Genomic DNA, 13,718 nt, shown 5'->3' with positions numbered 1-13,718 from the left:
CTGAGGGGGAGAGACCATGTGTCCCTCGTTCTCTTTTTGGCGAGTGTAGAATTTGACCCCTGGCACTGACCCTTGCTTTTGTGTTTTAGCGGACAAAGCAGTGTCTTTGGAGCAGGGGCTGTGTTATCGCTCAGCAGCTGAAGGCGTGTGCTCCTTCCCGCTCTCCCACCGCATCACCCAGCAGATCTGCTGCTGCAGCCGTGTCGGCAAGGGCTGGGGGAAGAACTGTGAGGAATGTCCCATGCCCGGCTCAGGTGAGATGTGCCCGTTTCGGTTTTGCCTGCTCTGGTTAGACTGGGGCCTGGGCTAGCCTGAACTTGCTGCCATGCAGATGACTGCGAGACACAGAGCTTAGCAGTGCCAATGCTGCCCTGTGAGATGGGTGCGGCAGCCCAGGGAGCACACCTGGATAATACCAGGAAGTTAGAGAAATCCCTGATGAGAAACTACTCTGTACTGGAAGGAGAGCATAACCATGTCTGTGTCTGGTTTTGCTCAACAGCCCTTTTGTCTCTCTTACATCTTCTGCTGGGGTGAAAGCCAGATGAGGATGAGTTTAGCATGTCTCAGCAGGGGGTAGAGTGGAGGAGAAAAAGCCAAAATCCTCAGGGCTGGGAAAAAACTTCAGGCACTTTGTGTAGAGCATCTTGAGTGAGGTACAAAGTGCTCAGTGCCAAGGTACAAGGGGTTCACTTTTATCAGTTCTCTTGCTCAGCTTGGACCTTCCTGTGGCAGGATCACTTCCTAGCAATACTGACCCAGGGAAGGGATTTAGGTTTTGGTGTCTGAAAGTATCAGCCAGTACCTGCTAGAAACCAATCCTGCCCTGTGAGCAGATTCCTTATGCTTGAACCATCCACCCACTGCAGCCCAGACATATTTCTATTAGGATTTAACCATTAGATTTCCAGAAAATAGTAGGATAGGAGAAACTGGTACCTGCATTGACATACCTATCTGTCCATCTTCACTCCTTTCTTCCATTTGTCCCAACATCACATCTGGATGTTGTAAGCCATTTTTTCTACATGTGATCCCAGCTCTCTTCCTGCCAGACTCTGCCCTCTGAAGCTTCAATTTCATTTTCTCTCACAGAAGCTTTCAAGGAGATTTGTCCAGCAGGGCATGGTTACACCTACTCCAGCTCTGATATCCGCCTGTCAATGAGGAAGGCAGAGGTAGAAGAGCTGCCCTTCAGCTTGGAAGAGCAAAGAGAAAACAGCAACTGGACGTTGAACTGGGCAGCAAGGAGACAGCAACCACAGGACAGCCTGCGTGGGAGCATCCTGGAGGCATTCCCCCACCGTGTCACCTTGGCAGGTGAAGGTAATGTGGAGTCTACTGCTTAAAGCTGCTTCATCTGGGCTTTTAGCAAGGGTGGGCAAATTCTCAGGTCCTGCCATATCCCCATGGATGGAATTCCAGGTGATAAGAGCTTTCTACAAATATATAAATATGCCCTACCGGTATTCCTGGTGCACAAGGCACCGCTGCTTCAAGTCTTTGAACAGCAAATGAGTGTTTCAGGCTCCTGCGTCCCCATCTCTGCAGCTAGTGCTGGCTGGTCAGGCTGCCTCCACCAGGACCTCGGGTCTGAGTGGCAGCCCTGGCACTGCAGCCCAGCTGGAGGGAAGTGTGACCACCTGCTGGAGCAGAAACTCCTGGGGTCTCTACAGTGCCAGGAAAGGAGATCTGTTTTGGGAACAAGCTCTTGCAGAGGAGCGTGAGAGACTGAAAGCCAGTGTCTTAAGGTGGGGTGAAGTTAGGGGAGGCTGGATTTGAGGAGGATGCCTACTTGTTTTGTCTCTACTCACCATGCACTGTTCCACTTTCCAGGTGAAGTTTCTCCTGCTGGGCAGGTGAGTAAGGTTTGTCTTTCTGTGTCTGGGTGCATCTGCAGTAGCGTGATGGGCAGGAAGGGGGACATCATACAAATAGGTAATGTAGAAGTGTGAAATGTTTCTATCCCTCAGGGTGCTGCTGATGCCACCGCAGAGCCTGCCAGAGGTGAGCCAGCCACACGCAGAGGTGAGCACCCAGCTGACAGGAGGGCAGGGAATCCATGGGGAAGAGAGTGGAGGAGAGCAGGGGATCTGGGAGTTGCCTCTTTTGCATGGCAGCCCCTGATGCTGGGCAGGATGGCCTCCTAGCTGGGCTGGCTGTGGGGCAGCATGGGGGACCCCCACTACACAGCAATGGCTGATGTGGGACTGATGTGGAGAGGTGGCTCCAGGAAGGCGGAGGAGGCTGTATTAAATAACAACGTGATGAAGTAGCTGCAGCCACCCTGCACCCCCTTCCCTGTCCTCTCCAGGGACTGTGAGTGCAGGGATAGCAAGCACAGGTAAATCTTGGATGGGCACCTCTGCCTAGGACTGTGGGGCTGGACCTCATCTCTCTTCTTCTTTCTCTGCAGAGGATGAAGAGTACTGGCATGGGCCTCCCCAGCCTGGCCCCACCATCATCTGGGATGCTGCTCCTACACAAATGCCAGCACAGGGTGCAGGTGTGTGTCCCCTACTCTCAGGCATTTCCCTTGTCCCTCTGCTTGGTGCTATGGGGAAACGATACCCTAAGCTCTGCCCAGGGGCTCTCTCCCTTCCACAGCTTTGTTGTCTTCCCACATGACCTACTTGACTTCCCAAAGAAAAGTCCCTGCCCTGTCATCTGGAGGTGCTGTTCCAGCCTGGCCTCGGCAGCTGCCAGCCAGGCAAATTTAGCTGGCCATGGGAGGCATGAGAACAATCCTATATGAGTAGAAAACTCTTTGGCTTTCTAGGTCCTTCCCTGCCTGCAGCACACTTACCAGGAGCAGCAGTGGCTGCTGGGCGAGGGGGATCATGCACCCACTCGGGTGGCTTTGGCTGCGTTCCCCCCACAGCATGAGCTGACTCATCGGGAGGTGGGAGTGCAAGAGGAGGCATGTGGTTCCCGGGGTGGCTTGTTTACTGCGCTGGAAACAAGAGCACTGTTGTTCCAGGGTTACTTAAGTGTCTGGGAGCGTGGCCCCTGCCCTCTGCTGGGGGCTGAAGCACCTTGGGGAGCAGGCCTGGCAGAGGCACCTTGATCAGGAATGCCTCTTCCTCAATAGCCTTTTGTCTGGGTTTGGGTTACCCCCTCTCCTCCGTCCAGCTGAGTGCTGAGGGGTGTGAGATGACCCACTGCCCCCCCACTGCTGCCTGCGCCTCACTTAGCAGGACAGCAGGGAGTCCTGCTGTCAAAAGGAGCCCCCTCACTGATGCCGTGCTCTGCTGTCAGCCCTCCTCCAAGGTGAGACAGGTAAGCTTCCTTACCACCTTTTTGTGTGGCCAGGACACAGGTGAGCAGTGTAGGGGACTGGGTGTCTCAGCTGGGCTCCGGCCAGAGGAGGTGACAGGGTCTGCTGCGTCCTCCATGCAGCTCTATGGGTGCAGGCTCCCTGAAGATGTAGAGGAGCAGGCTCGGCCACCACTCTCCAAAAAGGGAAAAGGCAGCCTGCCCAATGTGGTGCTGGGGACACAGGGCAGATATTAGACTGTGCAACCTTTCAATGCTGCTCCCAACAGTGTGCTTTCTCCTCCCAGGGGTCAGCAACTGTGCATCTTCACCCCTCTCCTGTGGAGCTGGCACATGTGTGCTCACCCCAGAGGGATACAGGTGCTTGTGCCCCTCTGGCTATGTGTTGGACCCCAGCCGCCTCCACTGCATTGGTAGGTTGGCATCTCTCCTTCCTGCCGGGCCTGGATGGACCATTTGGTTCTTCAGGCTCCCAGGGGAAGGTTTTCTGGCAGCTGTGCTGAGCCCCTGCCCGCCTGCTGCATCATGAGGCTGACAGGGGGCTACTGTGGTGACTGCTTGTCTTCCTTCCTTGCCTGAGCACAGATGAAGATGAGTGCCTGAAAGATCCTTGTGCTGGAAAAGGTCGCTGCATCAACAATCTGGGCTCCTATTTGTGCCTCTGCTACTCTGGGTACACCGTTGCTGTCTTAGAGGGCAAGCAGAGCTGTGAGGGTAAGAGATGTCTGCCTGGTACAGGATTAACCACCTTCCCGTGTTCTCTCTCCCACGTTTCACCCTCATGCACGTGCATACACACCTGCATGCACTCATACACACAGTGTGCACACACCTGCACATACCTGCACACCCTCCAGAGAGCCTGATCCATGGGAGTGAACCCTTGCTCAGGAAAAGGACTGTGCCCAGGGAGATCCAGGCAGGGGCCTATGATGCCAGCCCTCATCACTGCTTCATGGCAAGGAGGGTGCAAGGACAGATGAGGGATGGAGAGCCGTGGCGTGGGTCCCCTGGGCAGAGCCTGCTGCAGGTGGATCAGTTCCTTTCCTGCACTCAGCCTTCCCCATGCTGGAGGGAGAAGGCTTCGGGACTGTCTCCCTGTGTGTTGCCAGATCGAGATGAATGTGAGCAGCCCTCTGCCTGCCAGGGTCAGCAATGCATCAACACTCTTGGCTCCTACCGCTGCGAGTGCAAGGAGGGCTTTGCCATGGGTTCCAGAGGACAGTGTGAAGGTGAAGATTGCTTATCCCTGCTCCCCTGCCCCTCCAACCCACTCTGTGTAGGGCTGAGCACCTCCTTTTCTTACCATTCCATGTCTCCTCCTGGAAGGGTAGAAGGACACGTCCTCCCATGTTTTCTGCCCTGTGCCACTCCTGAGAGCTGCTGGTCCTCTTCTCTGCCTGATGGAGGGACAGGTTTCCCTGGCCCTTAAAAGCATTTGCCCTTCTGAACATACAATGTGCCTGATCAAAGATCTCTTTCTCAGTAGCTCACCTACAACAAAAAGTGAAAAACTGTTTTAGGAGGTAGTACAGGAAACAGGGCATGCACAGAATGCTGCTCCCCTACATGACCTCCAGAAATCACTTGCCTTAAGAACTTCCTGAGCTGGAGGCTGCATCCTAATCATAGTTACGAAAGTCCCTGATGAAACAGCCCTGCACAGATGTTCTCTGATCCCTTTCTCTGCCCATGCATATTTCTGGCCTTGGCAGTGTCCCGTGGCAGTGGTTTTCGCTGCTGGATTATGTCAGCCCTCAATTGTGGGTGTAGGAGTGATAAGCAAGACTACAAAAAGCATTGCCCAAGTCCTGTCAAACTCACCTCACCTCCTCTTCAGCATTGCTGTTGCCTGCAGGGGGACTCTGAGGATACAGCTGAAGGAGTCATCCTGGAGAAGACTCCATTGTTCATCTTTGGGAGCCTGAAAGGAGTGTGTTTCTTGGCAGATATCAACGAGTGCGTGGATCCTAGCCCTTGTCCCCGTGGGAAGTGTGTCAATACACCAGGCTCTTACAAATGTGTCAGCTGTGGGGATGGCTACCAACCCAGGAATGGGAGATGTGTTGGTGAGAAACATGGACTGTCTCTGGGAGGCACCCGCACCCTCTGTGGCAGTGCTCTCTGCAAACCTCAAAAGGAGCAGGGTCATGGGCAGCACGGTCCTCCGCGGGCAGCCAGCCAGCATGGCCAGGGCACAGTGTCCTCACAATCTGGGTGGCAGGGATGGCCTTGAGCACCTCCCATCCCACACTGCTCTGTGCTGTGTCATGCAGATGTGAATGAGTGCCTTGCGGAGGGGACCTGTGCTCACGGACGGTGTGTCAACCTGGACGGCTCCTTCCACTGTTCCTGCTACCGAGGCTACAAGGTGGCATCTGATGGGAAGAGCTGCCAAGGTACCAGGGAGCCGTGGATCCAGACCCTCTGAAGTGTCATGCACCCAGTCCAGAGGTTTCCCTAGGCTGTTCCTGAGTGTTTGACTCTACTCGAGTCCTGGCCACCATGTTGGCTGATTGTTTCAACACCTCTGCCCCGGGACATGTTTGCTCCCCATCCTTCCTGCTCATCCTGCTTTCCCTTGTGTGCTTGTGCAGACATTGATGAGTGTGCGGTCCAGGCTGCTTGTCCCTCCAGACTCTGCCTTAACACCGAGGGCTCCTACTCGTGCATGGCTTGTGATGCTGGCTACACCATTTCCAACGATGGCAGCACGTGTGAAGGTATCTCTTTCCCAGGGGCAGGGGTGTGGGGAAGAGACGTTGCCATAGCTGAGTTGTTGGTGGGGTCTCGGGTCTTCTTTAATTTCAGAATCCTTCTCCAGGTCTTTAGCTCTATGATCAGCAAAGACCATGGAGGGCTGCACATGGATGGCATGTAGAGCAGCAAGATGATCTTCCTCATGCAGGAAAGGGATAGAGAGGAAGGGCACATTGATGAAACTTCTGAACTAATGGTGACCTGAGGAATGCTCACAAAGGCCAGAGGAGTGCAGGAGGCTTGGAAACATGGGCAGAGACGAGTTGTGTGGTTCAATTCAGAACTGTGTGCCTGAGAGAACATGCCTCTAATGTAGGTCCTCAACAGAGAAACCTTGGGTCCTCAGCCAGTGGAGAAACTGTGAGCACTCAGGTTTCATCATTTTTTCCCAGCCTCTAATGTAACTTGGATATGTTTAAAAGTGAAAGCTTAGTTCAAGGGCTCTGCTGTGCCAGATACGTGTGGCAGAGGGTTACACTAGCACCTATGTGTGTTGGTTGCATTGCTGAGGTGTGAGAGTGCTCCATCATAGTCTTACAGCCCAACTGCTCCAGCACAGTCAGGAAAACTCTGTCCCTGGTTTTAGCCCCCATGGGATGTCCTGGGCTTGAGATGGCTTGGTACAAATTCCCTGTATGGGGCAAGGGAAAGGAGGGGGCAGAGCTAGCAAAGGTATTTGTTTGAAGATTGGCCATGTGCTGCACATTTCTCTCTAGAGTACTGCAGAGCTCTGCAGCCTGTGCATAACTGGCAAACAGAAGATCTTGCCTTTGATGTGTCTCTCAGAAGAGCCCCCTGCATGGAGGCCTCTACTGGGGAGGAGAGGGAGGCTTTTCTCCCACTCTTTTCCTCTGTTTTGGTGTCTGTTTTGGGGAAAGCTAGCATGAAATGAGCTGATTTTTGGGTGCAATGGAAAAACTATAGTTTGATGCCTTCTGTCTGCCCTCCCTCTCTCCGAAGGCTGCTTGTGAGCCCCTTCGTGGCTGCCTTGCCCCAGCCATGTCACAAGGGCACCTTATCAGGGTTCAATACTGTTTGTGTCACACTGACCGTATGTCAGGATGGCACATTCTGCCCTGCCTTGGCTGGCGGCCTTGTCTGTGGATCTGGTGTTCATATTTGAAAAATGATAAGGGTATTGTGATAGTTTTGTGATAAATAAAGTAGGTTATGGTTCATCTTCATAAAAATCCAATAATATTGCTACTTGCAATCCTTTGAGACTGAACAGCTGGGAATCTACCCTGAGGTAGTAGGGAGCAATGCTTATTTATGCCTGTGTTGTACTCAGTGCTCTGCAAAAGGGAAGAAAAGTCCTGGCCTCATGAGCTACCAGTCTTTAGAACCTAACAGGCAAGAGGAGTAGAACAGGACCTTCCCCACTAGCAGGTCTTCTGCTGCCTGCACGCCAGCCCATCCTTCTAATTAGCATCCTCCTCCAATACTTTCCCTTACCTCATGGGCCTGCAGGCAACTGCAGTCTGCTAGCATGTCAGAGCCCTGTGTTAGAGGGAAGGCACATCTTTCCTCTGCTGTGAGCAAAACCCTCAGAGTGCCAACAGGCTCTGGCCAAAGCCTGGGGGAGTTGAGTGGTAGAGGTTTTGTGGGGAGCTCTGCAGCTGGGCAAGAGCTGATATAGGTCCTTGGTCAGCCTAGCCAGGAGGAGAAGATTGTGGGCAAGTCTGGCAGATAGGAAAGCAGAGCCACAGAACGTATGGCTGGTGCTGGGTTACTGTCTAGATGTATGGTCTTGTGTGACTAGCTGAAGAGAGGGTTTGTCAGCAACTGTGGCTCTGTGCTGGCCTGTTGGTGGTTGTGGTACCCAGTGCGGAGCTCTGCTGGCAATGGACACTGGGCTTAGCAGTATTCCTTTGCTCACAGAGTCACAGAATGGCTGAGGTTGGAAGGGACCTCTGGAGGTCATCTTGTCCAACCCCTCTTCTCAAACAGGGCCACCTAAAGCTGGTTGCCCAGGACTATGTCTAGATGCCTTTTGAATACCTCCAAGGAGGAAGACTCAAAAACCTCTCTGGGTAATCAGTCCCAGTGTTCAGTAACCCTCACAGTAAACACATGTTTCCTGATGTTCAGGTGGGACCTTCTGTGTTTTGGTTTGTTCCCATTGCCTCTGGTCCTGTCACTGGGCACCACTGACCTAGTGCTGGGATCCAGTTCATCCTGGTCCCTGTGATGGAAGGGAGCAAAGAGGTTGGGCCACCTCCTTACGCCTCAGTAACAGGAAGTCTTTGCCTGTGTCTCACGGTGGTGGGATGCTCTGGGAGGGCAGTTCAAACCCACCTTACAGGTCAATAGCTGAGTGAAGGCCTCTCTTTGTGGGCATGTTCTCCAGCAATGGTGAGAGCTGGGCTTCACTCTGTGCTGTGCCCTTCTGCTTGGCAGATATGGATGAGTGTGAGGATCCTGCTGTTCAGTGCCTGGGGGGAGAGTGCAGGAACACCCCAGGCTCCTACCAGTGCCACTGCCGGGCTGGCTTCGAGCTCCTCAACGGCACTGTGTGCGAAGGTATGAACCCTATCCCTGTAGCCCTCTGAGTCCAGGCTATACAGCCTCCCTATATATCCCCCTTCTTTCTTGGCTGGGAGGATGCCAGTGGCAAGGCAGGTGATATCACCATGCATGGCACATTCATTCGTAAGGTTGGTTGTAGCCAAATGAAGGGTCGCCATGGACAGGGAAGACTGTTGTCTCCATGGCAAGAAACCAGCAACCAGGAGCCCCACGAGGGTTGTCTGTAAGAGACTGGGAAGAGGGAATTTGTGTGGCTTAGGTGAAGAATATCTCCCTGAGCTGGGTGTATGGCCCTGCCTGCTCCCTCTGCAGATGTGAATGAGTGCCTGAATAGTGAGATCTGCAGCCCCAATGGCGAGTGTCTCAACAGTCACGGATCCTACTTCTGCATTTGTGCTCCTGGCTTCTCAAACACGGCTGGGGGAGTCAGCTGCCAAGGTGAGCTGGAGGATGGCAGGGACAGACTTTGGGTCCTGCCCTCTGCTCCATCCCCTGGTGTGAGATCCAGGTTGACAATTTTGGCTTGATTTTTCCAGATGTTGATGAATGCGCAGACAAGTCCCGGTGCTCACAAGGCCAGTGCTTGAACACAGAAGGCTCCTACAGGTGTCTGTGTGAAAATGGTTTCAAACATTCCCAGGAGACTGATGACTGCATAGGTGAGAGCTCATCACTGGGGAGATCAGCCCACTGGGATTGTGAGGATGGATGCGGCCAGTGCAGGAGGGACAGCGGTTCTGCTCCCAGCACCCAAAGTTGCGTGTGACTTGAAAGGGGGACTAGCAGTGGCTCTGGGCCTCTGGCCAGCTGAACTTTACCTGCATACTGCGGTAAACAAGCAGAATCCCTGTTTGACCATCCATATCCCCTTGCCATCCTCCCTGCAGATGTGGATGAGTGTAAAGAGTATGGGGATGCCATCTGCGGCACATGGCGGTGCCAGAACAGCCCAGGCTCTTACCGTTGTATCATGGGTTGCCAGCCCGGCTTCCACTGGACTCCCTTGGGTGACTGCATCGGTGAGTACAATTCCAGGTGTTCTTGTCCCTTCTTCTGGGAGGGACAAAGTGGCTGTGGGACATCTCTGCCAGGGCTGCGGGGAAGGAGGAGGAGGAAGTGTGTGGCTGGTGGAAAGGCAGATAATGCTGAAAATTTGTTTTCTTGGCTGAGCTGCCTGCTTGTGTCTAGACTCCTCTCTTCCTGGCATGTGGAACAGACACTGCTTTGTTTTGCTTTGCACTTGGTGAGAGTCCTGGGCAGGTTGCAGGCACTCTGGGCTTGGCGCTGGACTGCAAATCCCTGTGAACTGTGCTTGCTGGGTCTGCTGCCTGTGCCCAGTCACCTGCCTGACAGGGCTGGGTGAGTGGAAAGGCTGCTGATAACACTGTGTGCTAGGCTCGGGAGTCTGGATTTGGAGTTCAGGCTGCAGGAAAGAGGAGAGAGCAAAGGGTTTTTTGCAGATTTTTAAGCTCCCTCTGGTTCAGGGAAAGCTGCAGCAAGGAGGAGCTCAGGGCTGCACCAGGACTCAGACTTACCATGTGGAGCTACTCCTAGCCTTGGGAGCAGTGGACTGTGGGCACATGGCTGCTCTGCCTGCTTCAGGGAAATCTGTCACGTGCAGTGGCAGGAGGGGAGTGGGATGCAGCCAGCATGGCTCTAAATCTGCCACCTGTAGACAGAGGATCCAGATGTGACTGTGTACCTGCACTGGGCTAGGGCAAGGCAGAAGTTACTGTTTGACACTATAGCAATTGGAGAAGGACCACATCCAGAAGAATAGCACATGAGGGTATCACCTTAGATCTGTCAGCACTTGCCCCACACACTTCATTTGCACCCTTATATCTCCTGTTAATGTGAACCTGAAAGCTGTGTGTCCCTTTACATCTCTGCAGGGACCTGCACCACCCTCAGTTGCCCCTGCCAGCCATCTCCCACACTTTCCCATCCATTTCCCATTCCCATCCTTCTCCTGTTGCTCTATTCATTCAGCCTCTCTTCAGCTCTGGATGTTGCAGGAAGCTTCTCTTAACATGCACGCTCAGAGCAGGAGGGTGAGCGGAGCAGCCAGACCAGTCCCTCATATCAAGGAATACCTTCCCCATCCACAGGTCTGGGGGTCAGAGCAGGAGGGCCTGGGTACAGGGTGTCCACTGGGAAAGGTAGGGTCTGGGGTAATTCCTGTGCTCTGCTCTGCTGCAGACATAGATGAGTGTGCCAACGAGACGCTGTGCGGGAGCCACGGCTTCTGCGAGAACTCAGATGGCTCCTTCCGCTGCCTCTGCGACCGTGGCTATGAGAGCTCACCTTCTGGGCACTACTGCATTGGTGAGTCTCCCATCGTTGCTCTGCCAGTCAGTGAAGGAGAGCAGATGGCCGGGCTGGTGTCCCTGCTGTGTGATGTCTTCTGGGGCATGGACATGGACAGGGACTGCATCCACTCATGGAGAATCTCAGACACAGACAGGGCAGCTTATGGAGGAAAAAACTCTCCTTTTAGCACAGCAGTTCATTGGGACTGCAAGTGGCTCTCAGTGGACGTGGAGCCATGTGGAAAGAAGGAGCCTGGGGGCTGGGGGCCGTGAAGGTGCCTGGAGAGAACAGGCAGTATGTAATGTAACAAAAGACATTGTCACCATGAAGACAGGCAGGCAGTGAAGCAGATGCCCCAGATGGCTGTGCAGCCATCATCCTTGAAGGTTTTAAAGACCCAACAAGACAAAGGCCCGAGCAGACTGGTAGGATCTGTTAACTGACATTGCTTTGAGCAGGAGGTTAGACAAGAGACCTCCAGTGGTCCCTCCAAACCTGAATGATCCTGTGATCCAGTGACTCACTGCAAGCTGGAGTTCAGGCTCCTTGAATCCATTATCAGCGTGGCAGGTAGCTCTTGCCAGACTTGTGCTGAGCCACAGTGCAAACAGTTTTCCCTTCTCCCTGCTGAAGAGTGACACCATGCTGCAGACCATGCACAGGCTGTCCATGCAGAGGCAGGGCTCCAGCAGCCACTGCTGCCCCTTGCTTTGCAGATGTGAATGAGTGCGAGCTGATGGTTGCCGTCTGCGGAACTGCGCTCTGCGAGAATGTGGAAGGATCCTTTCTCTGCCTCTGCTCCAGTGACCACGAGGAGTACGACACAGAGGCAGGGCAGTGCCGGCCCCGAGCAGGCATGGGTGAGTAGGCAGCTAGGACAGGAGCACGGGTGGCAGCTAGAGCAGGAATATGGTAGCTCTGGCTGGGGTGAGATAAAGCTGAGAGGCTGCCATGACTGTACAAGCCCACACAGGCATGGGCAAAGATTTGTCTGGGAAATGCTGAGGAGCCTGAAAGTGGGGACCTGGGAAGGCTATGCTGCTGGTGATGGTTGTGCTCTGGGACCTCCTAGGTGTGTGGGATGCTGCGTTGGGGTGCCAAGGACCCCATCCCGTCCCTGCTCTGCTGTGTTCTAGAAGGCCCAGGGACACAAGCAGCCCACCTCTCTGACAGCGCAGAGCGCAAGCAGTGCTACTACCACATCAGCGACGTTCACCTGTGTGACAGTGTCCTGGCCAAGAACATCACCAAGGAGGAGTGCTGCTGTACTGTGGGGGCAGCCTGGGGTGACAACTGTGAGACTTACCCCTGTCCCATCCCAGGCACAGGTAGGACTGTGGCCCCACACACCAGGTAAGGCCAGTGCTCTGACCACCAGCTCAACCTTGGTTGCATTAACAACTGGTTTCTGTTTTTCCCATCTGCCCTTGGCATCTACCTCCTGGCCAGTGGAATACCAAGATATCTGCCCTCTCGGGAAAGGTTATGTTCCCAAGGAAGATTTGCTCTCAGGAAAAGTGTCTTTTACAGGTACTACCACCATTTTCTCTCATTTCTTCCTGGGGGAAGAGGGAGGGTGCTGTGCAAAGTGTGGAGATGCATCCACGGAAGTGTTTTTCCGGGGCTGTGGTGGGAGATGGTAACATCCTGCTGCTGCTTTCCTCCATCCAGAGGAAACACAGATTGCCATTATCACCAGGCTGGAAGTGCCCCTCCTCCAGTCCTGCCCTACTGCTGGCAGTGATTCTTTCTTGATGCAAGTCTTCCATGCCCATTTCAAACCAGGGATGAGGTCCAGTAAGACATAACCCTTCTGGTTGCTGATCAGATCTCTCAGCAGTCACCTGGCCCAGCCTTTGGCACTTCACCTTCAGGGGGTTGTGTTTATGACCTTCCAGATACTCACATGAATTTCTTGTTTGTGAAAGTATCCTGTTCCCTGTCTTCCTTACTCCTGCTCTGCCTGTGGATGCTTCCAGGCATGAGGCCAGTGGGAGAGGCAAGGGGCTCATTCAGGGACCTGCCAGTGATCCATACCAAGGTGCTGTGCTGGTTTTCTGCGAGTGCAACACCCAGCCCAGCTTGTTTCCACAACTCTGGTCGCTGAGACTCTCTCTTACTCCCTCCATCCCTTTCTCAGACATGGACGAGTGTGAGATATTTGGCTCTGAGTTCTGCCGCAATGGACAGTGTTTGAACACAGTGCCGGGCTACAAGTGCTTCTGCCGTACAGGCTACTTCTATGACTCCAGCAGGCTTGAGTGTGTTGGTAAGATGTCTTCAAAGAACAGTGGGCAACCACTGCACATGAAGGAACAGCTGTGCTGCTGCACTTATTGTTGTCCTTGCTGCCCATACTACAAGGACAGATCTGGGTGACAGGTTTCCTGGGACCTTCCTAGGGAATGAGGGAGGAGGTAGCAGGAGCCCCCAAGGTCCCCATTTGGGCAAGAAAAGCGTTGAATTGTCCATGTCTGCCAGGCTGAAATGTTGCTCTGTCCTTCTGCACGGGCAGACCAGGATGAGTGTCAAAATGAAGTGTACTGTATCAACGGAGAGTGTCTGAACACGGATGGCTCCTACCACTGTTTCTGCAGCCTCCCTCTCGTGCTGGATGCCACTGGCAACCGGTGTGTGAACCTCTCCAGCAGAGCAGGTGAGCCCAAGCTCCTGCTGCAGCACATCTTCACCCCACATCCCACCCTGCTGCTGGGTCTCCCGGGAAGGGGCACTAGATGGGGACTTGATGCCAGGCTGAGGCTGCCAATAACACCACAGTGTGCAGCCACAGCAGAGGTGGCAGGAGCTGGGGTGCATGGTCATCCCTCTCAAGTTGAGGA

General features: G+C 53.9%; 1 protein-coding gene across 6 annotated transcripts in view; it reads left to right on the top strand.

Annotated features, from left to right (window-relative positions):
- The window catches only part of LTBP2 (latent transforming growth factor beta binding protein 2), a 73,622-nt gene that overhangs the window by 54,363 nt on the left and 5,541 nt on the right, over positions 1 to 13,718 (top strand). The window contains exons 11-31 of one of the 6 annotated variants that reach the window (XM_069858536.1): positions 90 to 254; positions 1,096 to 1,326; positions 1,837 to 1,859; positions 1,974 to 2,028; positions 2,417 to 2,506; positions 3,564 to 3,689; positions 3,862 to 3,990; positions 4,389 to 4,508; positions 5,226 to 5,345; positions 5,553 to 5,675; positions 5,874 to 5,999; positions 8,437 to 8,559; positions 8,878 to 9,003; positions 9,102 to 9,224; positions 9,453 to 9,584; positions 10,768 to 10,893; positions 11,595 to 11,738; positions 12,015 to 12,206; positions 12,328 to 12,408; positions 13,019 to 13,147; positions 13,394 to 13,534. In XM_069858536.1, the coding sequence (XP_069714637.1) occupies positions 90 to 254; positions 1,096 to 1,326; positions 1,837 to 1,859; positions 1,974 to 2,028; positions 2,417 to 2,506; positions 3,564 to 3,689; positions 3,862 to 3,990; positions 4,389 to 4,508; positions 5,226 to 5,345; positions 5,553 to 5,675; positions 5,874 to 5,999; positions 8,437 to 8,559; positions 8,878 to 9,003; positions 9,102 to 9,224; positions 9,453 to 9,584; positions 10,768 to 10,893; positions 11,595 to 11,738; positions 12,015 to 12,206; positions 12,328 to 12,408; positions 13,019 to 13,147; positions 13,394 to 13,534 (2,625 nt within the window). The remainder of the gene's footprint in view (positions 1 to 89; positions 255 to 1,095; positions 1,327 to 1,836; positions 1,860 to 1,973; positions 2,029 to 2,416; positions 2,507 to 3,563; positions 3,690 to 3,861; positions 3,991 to 4,388; positions 4,509 to 5,225; positions 5,346 to 5,552; positions 5,676 to 5,873; positions 6,000 to 8,436; positions 8,560 to 8,877; positions 9,004 to 9,101; positions 9,225 to 9,452; positions 9,585 to 10,767; positions 10,894 to 11,594; positions 11,739 to 12,014; positions 12,207 to 12,327; positions 12,409 to 13,018; positions 13,148 to 13,393; positions 13,535 to 13,718) is intronic. The other 5 variants (XM_069858540.1, XM_069858538.1, XM_069858539.1 and 2 more) reach the window with 5 other exon arrangements.

This window comes from Phaenicophaeus curvirostris, chromosome 5 (assembly GCF_032191515.1).
Source record: "Phaenicophaeus curvirostris isolate KB17595 chromosome 5, BPBGC_Pcur_1.0, whole genome shotgun sequence".
Lineage (NCBI taxonomy): Eukaryota > Metazoa > Chordata > Aves > Cuculiformes > Cuculidae > Phaenicophaeus > Phaenicophaeus curvirostris.
The sequence above is the reverse complement of the archived record's forward strand: the minus strand, read 5'-3'. Positions and strand labels throughout refer to the sequence as shown.